Raw genomic sequence first — 11,537 nt, 5'->3', positions numbered from 1 at the left:
CCTCATCCTCATCCTCATCCTCATCCTCATCCTCGTCCTCATCCTCATCCTAGTCCATATAGTAATCCTAATCCTAATCCTGATCTTCATCCTCATCCTCATCCTCATACTCATCCTCACCCTAATCATAACCCAAACCCTAATCCTAATCCTAATCCGAAACCTAATACCAATCATAATCCTAATCGTTATCCTAATCCTCATCCTAATCCTAATCCTCATCCTAATCCTAATCCTAACCCTAACCCCAATCCTAATCCTAACCCAAATCCTCATCCTAATCCCAATCATCATCATCCTAATCCTAATGCAAATCCTAATGCAAATCCTAATCCTAATCCTAATCCTAATCCTAATCCTAATCCTCATCCTCATCCTCATCCTCATCCTCATCCTCATCCTCATCCTCATCCTCATCCACATCCTCATCCTAAGCCTAACCATAAGCCAAATCCTCAATCTAATCCTCATCCTCATCCTCATCCTCGTCCTCGTCCTCCTCCTCAACATAATCCAAACCCTAATCCTAATCCAAATCCTCATCCTAATCCTAATCATCATCCTCATCCTCATCCTCATCCTCGTCCCCATCCTCATCATCATCCTCATCCTCATCCTCATCTTAATTCTCATCCTCATCCTCATCCTCCTCCTCCTCCTCCTCCTCATCCTCATCCTAATCCTAATCCTAATCCTATTCCTGATTCTCATTCTCATTCTCATTCTAATCCTAATCCTAAAACTAATCCTCATCCTCATCTTCATCCTCCTCCTCCTCCTCATCCTAATTCTAATCCTAATCCAAATTCCTCATCCTCATCCTCATCCTCATGCTCATCCTCATCCTCATCCTCCATTTAAAGGTGCAGCTAGGGTACTGAAGTCCCTAACAAAACGTCGGTAGAAGCTAGCCAAGCCATGGAAGCTTCTAACATCAGTGACAGTTTTGGGGGTGGGCCATTCTTGTATGGCCTTGATCTTTTCTTGATCAACATGGACCCCTTGGGCATTTATCAGAAAGCCCAGAAAAATGACATGGTCCACACAAAAAGAGCATTTCTCAATATTGGCATACAATTTTTCTTTTCTCAAAACAAGTAAGACCTCTCGGAGGTGCTCATAGTGATCATGCATAGTTTTACTGTATATCAATATGTCATCGAAATAGACAACCACAAATTTTCCCAAAAACTCTTTTAAAACATGATTCATTAATCGCATAAATGTGCTGGGTGCATTAGTTAGCCCAAAAGGCATAACTAACCACTCATACAACCCAAACTTGGTTTTAAAAGCAGTTTTCCATTCATCCCCTTCCCTTATTCTAATTTGATGGTACCCACTTTTTAGATCAATTTTAGTAAAAACAGAGGCACCATATAATTCATCCAGCAAATCATCAAGTCTAGGGATAGGGTGACGATACTTTACCGTAATGTTGTTGATGGCTCTACAATCAGTACACATTCTCCAGGACCCATCCTTTTTGGGTACAAGGATGACAGGGACAGCACAAGGACTCATGCTTTCCTGTACCCATCCTTTCTGCATCAGTTCCTCAACTTGCTTTTGTATCTCATGAGTGTCATGAGGGTTGCTCCGATAGGCAGGCCTATTGGGCAAAGATGCTCCGGGGATGAGATCAATATGATGCTCAATTCCCCTTAAAGGTGGGAGGCCACGTGGGACCTCTTGAGGAAATACATCCTCAAATTCCTGCAGAAAACTTTTAACAGCATCAGGCACAACAACATTAGAGTTAGTATTCAAACAAAATTGTTGTCCAATGAGTAAGTAAATGGGTTGTCTTGTAAGGATAGCACCCTTTACTTCCCCTTTGGAAGCCATAAAGCTTTTCTTTTTCTTCTCATCTTTTTTTTCATTCTTTTCTTTTTCCTTCTTTTTTTCTTTTTCAATATTTTTTTCTTTTTCATTCTTTTTTTCTGGATCGTTTCTTTTTTCTTTTTCTTCTTTTTTTTCTCGATCCATCTTTTCTTTCAACTTTTTTTGATCTTCACCTACTTGCCTTGGGGACAAGGGTGATAATACAATTTTCTTGTTACAATGCATAAAGGTATATTTATTGGAGAAGCCATCATGAATGGCTTTCCGGTCATACTGCCAAGGCCTGCCAAGTAGCATATGGCTTGCCTCCATTACAACCACATCACAGAGGACCGAATCCTCATACTTCCCTATAGAAAAGGGGATCTCAGCTTGCTGATTCACAATCATTTCTCCAACCTCGCTTAGCCATTGTAGTCGGTAAGGAGTTGGGTGGGTCCTCGTCACAAGGTTAAGTTTAGAAACCAACCTTGTGCTTACCACATTAGCACAACTGCCACCATCAATGATTAGGGAACAAACATTCCCTTGTACCAAACATCTAGTGTGGAAGATGTTCTCCCTTTGACTCTCCTCATCTTCTCTTACTTGACTCCCTAAGAGCCTCCGCACCATGAGTAAGTCTCCATCTGGAACATGGGCATCTTCTTCACTCTCCTCAGAACTTGAAGTCTCGGATTGAGATTCCACCACTCCATTTTTCATCACCATGGTCCTTCTGGTTGGGCATTGAGAAGCTATGTGACCATGCCCAAGACATTTGAAGCATTTGACCTCCCGACTCCGAGTAGTATTTTCCATGGGCTTCTTCCCTTGGGAAGAGCTCACGGCCTCCTTAGGATTAGGGCCCTCCTTCTTGTTTCTATCCTTCCACCCCGAAGACTGGAATTTTGAGTTGGAGGAGTATTTTGATTTCCTCCTCTTCAGTTGTTGTTCCACCTTAATGGCTTGTTGGACCAGATCCTCCAGCTCCACATAAGGTTGTAACTCTACCACATCCTGGATGTCTTGATTTAACCCATGAAGGAAACGTGCCATTGTAGCTTCACGATCCTCATGAAAGTTAGATCTTAACAGAGCCAACTCCATCTCTTTAAAGTACTCGTCTACAGACTTGGTACCTTGGGTCAGCCGCTGAAGTTTGTTATGGATATCCCGTTGAAAGGATGCCGGAACAAACCTCTTTCGCATTATTACCTTCATCTCATCCCAATTGTCTACTGGTTCAGCACCGCATCGCCTCCTCTCTTTTTGGAGTTGATCCCACCAGACCATAGCATATTCCTTGAACTCGAGTGCTGCCACCTTGACTTTCTTTTCTTCGGTATAGTTGTGACATTCGAACACTTGTTCGATTTTGAGTTCCCACTCCAAGTAAGCCTCAGGGTTATTCATCCCCATGAATGTAGGGATTTTAACCTTGATGCCTTCCAACCGATCATCTCTCCTATGACCTCCATCATGCCTCCTTTCTCTCCGTCTCCTTCTCCTCTCGGTTTCAGAATCACTAGAGTCGATGTTTCGGCGTCTTTGGTTCTGAACCCGCATTTCCTCCATTTGTTGTTGGAGGGTTCTAAATTGTTCATGAATTTCATGAAGGGACTGTAGGTAGGCTGCCGTCCTAGGGGACTCTCCTCCATTACCTGCAAAATTAGACATACTTTTTCTTTGGTTAGTAATAAAACTCTCTTGCTCACTTTTTCCTCTCTTTTTTTTTTTGTATTTCTTTTTTGTATTTGTGAATGTCTCTCCCTCACGTACTCTCTATTCCTTCTTTGTGTTCTTGATTAAATCAAGGTCAAGAGTACTCAATTGTGACAAACAGCGAAACAGCAACAACAATATCAAGCAATTTATATGATGAGGCACCTTTTTGGTTTAATAATTGAGATAGCACGAGGCTGTGATTAGGAGTATTACGTTTTCAGATTTATGATAGCCAATGGCTGTGGATACAATAATATAACGTTTTCGAATAATAGCACGAGGCTGTGATTAGGAGTATTACGTTTTCAGATTTATGATAGCCAATGGCTGTGGATACAGTAATATAACGTTTTCGAATAATAATATCAACTGAAACAGCAAAACTTTTGAAAATAAATTACTAAGACAATTTTACCAACAAGAACTAGCTCTGAATACCACTTGATGTAATCCTATAGGGGGATTACGTTTTTGTTTTGGATCATTCTTGATGGTAATTACTTTTTGGGACTTTCGGAGTTGTATTTGTTTTGGATGTTTTGAATGTTGTTTGGTTGTGTTTTGGGCCGTGGGGTTTTGATTGTGTTTGATGGATTTGGTGGTTGTTTGGTTGATGATTGGTGTACTTGTGATGTTATGGAATGTGTTTGGGATATGTTTGGGGAATTTTGGCCGTGAGGATTAGGGTTATGTGAGAGTGTTTTATGGGTGTTTGGCCGTGGGAAATGAGGGGATTTTGGGTGGTTTTGGTGAGTGTTTGGCCGTGAGTTTGGGAACAAGAAGATGGAGAAGACAAGAAGGATGGAGGCGCCACAAGAAGTGATTCTTGATAAGCCTTAAGGAATTTTCGCCACAAGATGAGTATCTTGATAAGAAAACAAGCTTGGTTGAACCAAGAACACTAGGAGGAATGCACTCACTAGCTATGGAATATTTCCAACAAAAATCTGAATTGTCTCATTTCATTTTGCTTGCCATTACATATAGGGAATTCGGTTGCCCTATTGATTCTAATTGAAAGCATATTAATTTGGCATTCAAGCCTTGATTCAAACAAAGAAAACGTGTGAAATGGTATTAAAACCCTTGATGCACTCAGATTGCTCTTTCCATATATGGCAGCTTGTGTGATGATGTATCCAGCCTTTTTTAGCACAAGGTTCACCCTCCTTGATTCATCTTCAATTTCTCACGTGTAGTCTTCTTTAAAGGAGGAGTTTGCATTTGAAAATTCTTTCCTAATTGGCATACTTGTTCCTAATCTGATTTGATTTGAAAATTGGAACAAGTATGGAAACTTTCAATTTGTTTCCTTCTTTTGAGCCACACGTGCACTCTCTCTTTGGTAACCTTTTGAATTGTTTCCATAATGATGTTGCTCAATTAAGGAGGTGATATTCTTTGATTTGAGGCTGATTTCCCTTGGAATTACACGCCCCCCTTCATGCTCTTCATAAGGAAAGATTTCCTTTAATTCCTTGCTGGTTGCATGCCATCTTCAAGTCCTCCCATAAGGAAAGGAATTCAAACCTGGATTACAAGTTCCTAATGGCCATTTAATAAGGTAATTTCGGCCATATTTATTTTAGATACAAAGTAATAAAAGTTCCAAAGTAAAATAGGTAACTATCAAGTTCTTAAATACTAGTGAGGGTGTTAATCCCTCACTTTATTAAATCAGCTAAAGCATGCCTTAATCAAGCCCTCCTTGGCCGTGGCCAACTTGGGGAATTTCTATGAATATGGAGCAATTGATGGGCTTGATCTCCGTGTTGGGCCTTGCATCTTCAAGTACTCCTTTGATGAGTTGATTGAGAGATTGATGAGCCTTCTTGCTCTTGGACCGAGTCATGGGCCCTCCAAGCCCAATTAGATCCTCTTCATTGTATGCCCTAGGTAGGGTCACATCATCCCCTCCTTCTTGGACTGGATTCGACCTCGAATCTGATTCAGCAATATCTTCATCACCTGCATCAAACAAAGAAAGATCAGCAACATTAAATGTGGCACTAATGTTTCCATACTCACCTGGGAGGTCTAGTTTATAAGCATTGTTGTTGATTCTCTCCAAGACACGAAATGGTCCATCTCCTCTAGGTTGGAGTTTGGATTTCCTTTGTGCAGGAAACCTCTCCTTCCTCATATAGACCCATACTAGGTCTCCGGGTTCAAAGATGATCTCCTTTCGGCCCTTGTTGGCTTGTTTAGCATAGCCCTCATTTTTATGTTCTATTTGGGCCTTGACTTTTTCGTGGATCTTCTTCACATAGTCCGCTTTAGACTTCCCATCCTTATGCTGCAACATAGAAGAGTTAGGCACAGGTAATAAATCAAGAGGGGTTAGTGGTTGAAATCCATACACAATCTCAAATGGTGACATTCTAGTGGTACTATGAGTGGCCCGATTATAAGCAAATTCAACATGGGGCAAGCACTCTTCCCAACTCTTTATATTCTTTTTAATTATTGCCCTCAACAGGGTGGTTAGAGTTCTGTTCACAACTTCAGTTTGGCCATCTGTTTGGGGATGGCACGTGGTGGAAAAGAGGAGTTTAGTCCCAAGCTTTCCCCACAAGGTTCTCCAGAAATGACTAAGGAACTTAGTGTCCCTATCACTTACAATACTTCGTGGTAGACCATGTAGTCGTACCACTTCCTTGAAGAACAAATCAGCAATATGTGTCGCATCATCAATCTTTTTACATGGAATAAAATGTGCCATTTTCGAAAATCTATCTACCACTACAAAGATTGAATCTTTCCCAGCCTTAGAGCGTGGGAGTGCAACAATAAAATCCATTGACAAGTCTATCCAAGGATTATCAGGTACGGGCAAGGGAGTATAAAGCCCATGAGGCATACTCGTAGTTTTGGCCCGTTTACAAATAATACAATTTTCACATAATTTTTGGACATCCCTCCTCATATGAGGCCAATAAAAATGTTCCTTTAATATGTCCAAGGTCTTTTGGACCCCGAAGTGGCCCATTAGACCCCCTTCATGAGACTCCTTAACAAGCAAGTCTCTAATGGATACCTTAGGCAAACATAAGCGATTTTCCTTGAAAAGGAAACCATCTTGCCTATAATATCCATTAACAGCCACATGTTCACATTTATTAAACAATTCAGAAAGTTCAGCATCATCAGCATACAAATCTTTTATGTGTTCGAAACCAAGAAGTTTGGTTTCTAGGGTTGCCAGCAAATTGTGCCTTCTTGATAAGGCATCGGCCACAGTATTGGCCTTTCCCTTTTTATGTTTTATAACATAAGGGAACTGTTCCAGAAATTCAACCCATTTAGCATGTCTTTTATTCAACTTACCTTGCCCCTTGAGGTATTTTAGTGACTCATGGTCACTATGTATGACAAACTCCTTAGAGAGGAGGTAGTGCTGCCATGTTTGTAATGCCCTTACCAAGGCATACAACTCCTTATCATAGGTGGAATAGTTCAGCATGGGTCCACCTAACTTTTCACTGAAATAGGCCACAGGGTGGCCTTCCTGCATCAACACAGCTCCAATACCCACATTAGAAGCATCACATTCTATTTCAAAAGATTTAGCAAAATTAGGTAATGCAAGAATGGGTGCATGTGTTAATTTTTCCTTAAGCCTCTTAAAGGCTTCTTCCTGTTTCTCACCCCATTTGAATCCAACGTTCTTTTTCACAACCTCATTTAAAGGTGCAGCTAGGGTACTGAAGTCCCTAACAAAACGTCGGTAGAAGCTAGCCAAGCCATGGAAGCTTCTAACATCAGTGACAGTTTTGGGGGTGGGCCATTCTTGTATGGCCTTGATCTTTTCTTGATCAACATGGACCCCTTGGGCATTTATCAGAAAGCCCAGAAAAATGACATGGTCCACACAAAAAGAGCATTTCTCAATATTGGCATACAATTTTTCTTTTCTCAAAACAAGTAAGACCTCTCGGAGGTGCTCATAGTGATCATGCATAGTTTTACTGTATATCAATATGTCATCGAAATAGACAACCACAAATTTTCCCAAAAACTCTTTTAAAACATGATTCATTAATCGCATAAATGTGCTGGGTGCATTAGTTAGCCCAAAAGGCATAACTAACCACTCATACAACCCAAACTTGGTTTTAAAAGCAGTTTTCCATTCATCCCCTTCCCTTATTCTAATTTGATGGTACCCACTTTTTAGATCAATTTTAGTAAAAACAGAGGCACCATATAATTCATCCAGCAAATCATCAAGTCTAGGGATAGGGTGACGATACTTTACCGTAATGTTGTTGATGGCTCTACAATCAGTACACATTCTCCAGGACCCATCCTTTTTGGGTACAAGGATGACAGGGACAGCACAAGGACTCATGCTTTCCTGTACCCATCCTTTCTGCATCAGTTCCTCAACTTGCTTTTGTATCTCATGAGTGTCATGAGGGTTGCTCCGATAGGCAGGCCTATTGGGCAAAGATGCTCCGGGGATGAGATCAATATGATGCTCAATTCCCCTTAAAGGTGGGAGGCCACGTGGGACCTCTTGAGGAAATACATCCTCAAATTCCTGCAGAAAACTTTTAACAGCATCAGGCACAACAACATTAGAGTTAGTATTCAAACAAAATTGTTGTCCAATGAGTAAGTAAATGGGTTGTCTTGTAAGGATAGCACCCTTTACTTCCCCTTTGGAAGCCATAAAGCTTTTCTTTTTCTTCTCATCTTTTTTTTCATTCTTTTCTTTTTCCTTCTTTTTTTCTTTTTCAATATTTTTTTCTTTTTCATTCTTTTTTTCTGGATCGTTTCTTTTTTCTTTTTCTTCTTTTTTTTCTCGATCCATCTTTTCTTTCAACTTTTTTTGATCTTCACCTACTTGCCTTGGGGACAAGGGTGATAATACAATTTTCTTGTTACAATGCATAAAGGTATATTTATTGGAGAAGCCATCATGAATGGCTTTCCGGTCATACTGCCAAGGCCTGCCAAGTAGCATATGGCTTGCCTCCATTACAACCACATCACAGAGGACCGAATCCTCATACTTCCCTATAGAAAAGGGGATCTCAGCTTGCTGATTCACAATCATTTCTCCAACCTCGCTTAGCCATTGTAGTCGGTAAGGAGTTGGGTGGGTCCTCGTCACAAGGTTAAGTTTAGAAACCAACCTTGTGCTTACCACATTAGCACAACTGCCACCATCAATGATTAGGGAACAAACATTCCCTTGTACCAAACATCTAGTGTGGAAGATGTTCTCCCTTTGACTCTCCTCATCTTCTCTTACTTGACTCCCTAAGAGCCTCCGCACCATGAGTAAGTCTCCATCTGGAACATGGGCATCTTCTTCACTCTCCTCAGAACTTGAAGTCTCGGATTGAGATTCCACCACTCCATTTTTCATCACCATGGTCCTTCTGGTTGGGCATTGAGAAGCTATGTGACCATGCCCAAGACATTTGAAGCATTTGACCTCCCGACTCCGAGTAGTATTTTCCATGGGCTTCTTCCCTTGGGAAGAGCTCACGGCCTCCTTAGGATTAGGGCCCTCCTTCTTGTTTCTATCCTTCCACCCCGAAGACTGGAATTTTGAGTTGGAGGAGTATTTTGATTTCCTCCTCTTCAGTTGTTGTTCCACCTTAATGGCTTGTTGGACCAGATCCTCCAGCTCCACATAAGGTTGTAACTCTACCACATCCTGGATGTCTTGATTTAACCCATGAAGGAAACGTGCCATTGTAGCTTCACGATCCTCATGAAAGTTAGATCTTAACAGAGCCAACTCCATCTCTTTAAAGTACTCGTCTACAGACTTGGTACCTTGGGTCAGCCGCTGAAGTTTGTTATGGATATCCCGTTGAAAGGATGCCGGAACAAACCTCTTTCGCATTATTACCTTCATCTCATCCCAATTGTCTACTGGTTCAGCACCGCATCGCCTCCTCTCTTTTTGGAGTTGATCCCACCAGACCATAGCATATTCCTTGAACTCGAGTGCTGCCACCTTGACTTTCTTTTCTTCGGTATAGTTGTGACATTCGAACACTTGTTCGATTTTGAGTTCCCACTCCAAGTAAGCCTCAGGGTTATTCATCCCCATGAATGTAGGGATTTTAACCTTGATGCCTTCCAACCGATCATCTCTCCTATGACCTCCATCATGCCTCCTTTCTCTCCGTCTCCTTCTCCTCTCGGTTTCAGAATCACTAGAGTCGATGTTTCGGCGTCTTTGGTTCTGAACCCGCATTTCCTCCATTTGTTGTTGGAGGGTTCTAAATTGTTCATGAATTTCATGAAGGGACTGTAGGTAGGCTGCCGTCCTAGGGGACTCTCCTCCATTACCTGCAAAATTAGACATACTTTTTCTTTGGTTAGTAATAAAACTCTCTTGCTCACTTCTTTTTTTCTCTCGGTTTTTTTGTTTTGTTTTTGTATTTGTGGATGTCTCTCCCTCACGTACTCTCTATTCCTTCTTTGTGTTCTTGATTAAATCAAGGTCAAGAGTACTCAATTGTGAGAAACAGCGAAACATCAACAACAATATCAAGCAATTTATATGATGAGGCACCCTTTTTGGTTAATAATTGAGATAGCACGAGGCTGTGATTAGGAGTATTACGTTTTCAGATTTATGATAGCCAATGGCTGTGGATACAATAATATAACGTTTTCGAATAATAGCACGAGGCTGTGATTAGGAGTATTACGTTTTCAGATTTATGATAGCCAATGGCTGTGGATACAATAATATAACGTTTTCGAATAATAATATCAACTGAAACAGCAAAACTTTTGAAAATAAATTACTAAGACAATTTTACCAACAAGAACTAGCTCTGAATACCACTTGATGTAATCCTATAGGGGGATCACGTTTTTGTTTTGGATCATTCTTGATGGTAATTACTTTTTGGGACTTTCGGAATTGTATTTGTTTTGGATGTTTTGAATGTTGTTTGGTTGTGTTTTGGGCCGTGGGGTTTTGATTGTGTTTGATGGATTTGGTGGTTGTTTGGTTGATGATTGATGTACTTGTGATGTTGTGGAATGTGTATGGGATATTTTTGGGGAATTATGGCCGTGAGGATTAGGGTTATGTGAGGGTGTTTTATGGGTGTTTGGCCGTGGGAAGTGAGGGGATTTTGGGTGGTTTTGGTGAGTGTTTGGCCGTGGTTTGGGAACAAGAAGATGGAGAAGACAAGAAGGATGGAGGCGCCACAAGAAGTGATTCTTGATAAGCCTTAAGGAATTTTCGCCACAAGATGAGTATCTTGATAAGAAAACAAACTTGGTTGAACCAAGAACACTAGGAGGAATGCACTCACTAGCTATGGAATATTTCCAACAAAAATCTGAATTGTCTCATTTCATTTTGCTTGCCATTACATATAGGGAATTCGGTTGCCCTATTGATTCTAATTGAAAGCATATTAATTTGGCATTCAAGCCTTGATTCAAACAAAGAAAACGTGTGAAATGGTATTAAAACCCTTGATGCACTCAGATTGCTCTTTCCATATATGGCAGCTTGTTTTGTGTGATGTATCCAGCCTTTTTTAGCACAAGGTTCACCCTCCTTGATTCATCTTCAATTTCTCACGTGTAGTCTTCTTTAAAGGAGGAGTTTGCATTTGAAAATTCTTTCCTAATTGGCATACTTGTTCCTAATCTGATTTGATTTGAAAATTGGAACAAGTATGGAAACTTTCAATTTGTTTCCTTCTTTTGAGCCACACGTGCACTCTCTCTTTGGTAACCTTTTGAATTGTTTCCATAATGATGTTGCTCAATTAAGGAGGTGATATTCTTTGATTTGAGGCTGATTTCCCTTGGAATTACACGCCCCCCTTCATGCTCTTCATAAGGAAAGATTTCCTTTAATTCCTTGCTGGTTGCATGCCATCTTCAAGTCCTCCCATAAGGAAAGGAATTCAAACCTGGATTACAAGTTCCTAATGGCCATTTAATAAGGTAATTTCGGCCATATTTATTTTAGATACAAAGTAATAAAA

At 40.7% G+C, this 11,537-nt stretch overlaps 1 protein-coding gene across 1 annotated transcript; it reads right to left on the bottom strand.

The window, feature by feature from the left end:
• Window positions 1–846: 846 nt before the first annotated feature.
• Window positions 847–9,866, bottom strand: LOC109338472. The gene is made up of 7 exons (XM_019575729.1): window positions 8,486–9,866; window positions 7,834–8,095; window positions 6,768–7,380; window positions 5,868–6,635; window positions 5,389–5,711; window positions 2,023–3,488; window positions 847–1,716 (listed from the first exon to the last, which is right to left on the bottom strand). Exons 1-7 carry the CDS (start codon window positions 9,779–9,781, stop codon window positions 847–849), a joined length of 5,598 nt encoding a protein of 1,865 aa, XP_019431274.1. The 5' UTR covers window positions 9,782–9,866.
• Between the last annotated feature and the right edge of the window lie 1,671 nt (window positions 9,867–11,537).

The sequence above is a fragment of the Lupinus angustifolius genome, unplaced genomic scaffold (genome assembly GCF_001865875.1).
Source record: "Lupinus angustifolius cultivar Tanjil unplaced genomic scaffold, LupAngTanjil_v1.0 Scaffold_26_31, whole genome shotgun sequence".
NCBI classification, from domain to species: domain Eukaryota; kingdom Viridiplantae; phylum Streptophyta; class Magnoliopsida; order Fabales; family Fabaceae; genus Lupinus; species Lupinus angustifolius.
The sequence above is the reverse complement of the archived record's forward strand: the minus strand, read 5'-3'. Positions and strand labels throughout refer to the sequence as shown.

Coding starts and splice junctions, on each gene's coding strand:
- LOC109338472 (XM_019575729.1), bottom strand. CDS start 9,781: ATGGAGGAAATGCGGGTTCAGAACCAAAGACGCCGAAACATCGACTCT. Junction 6,636..6,767: donor GCCGATGCCTTATCAAGAAG/GCACAATTTGCT, acceptor TGGATATTATAG/GCAAGATGGTTTCCTTTTCA. Junction 3,489..5,388: donor GCCCATGACTCGGTCCAAGA/GCAAGAAGGCTC, acceptor CTAATTTTGCAG/GTAATGGAGGAGAGTCCCCT.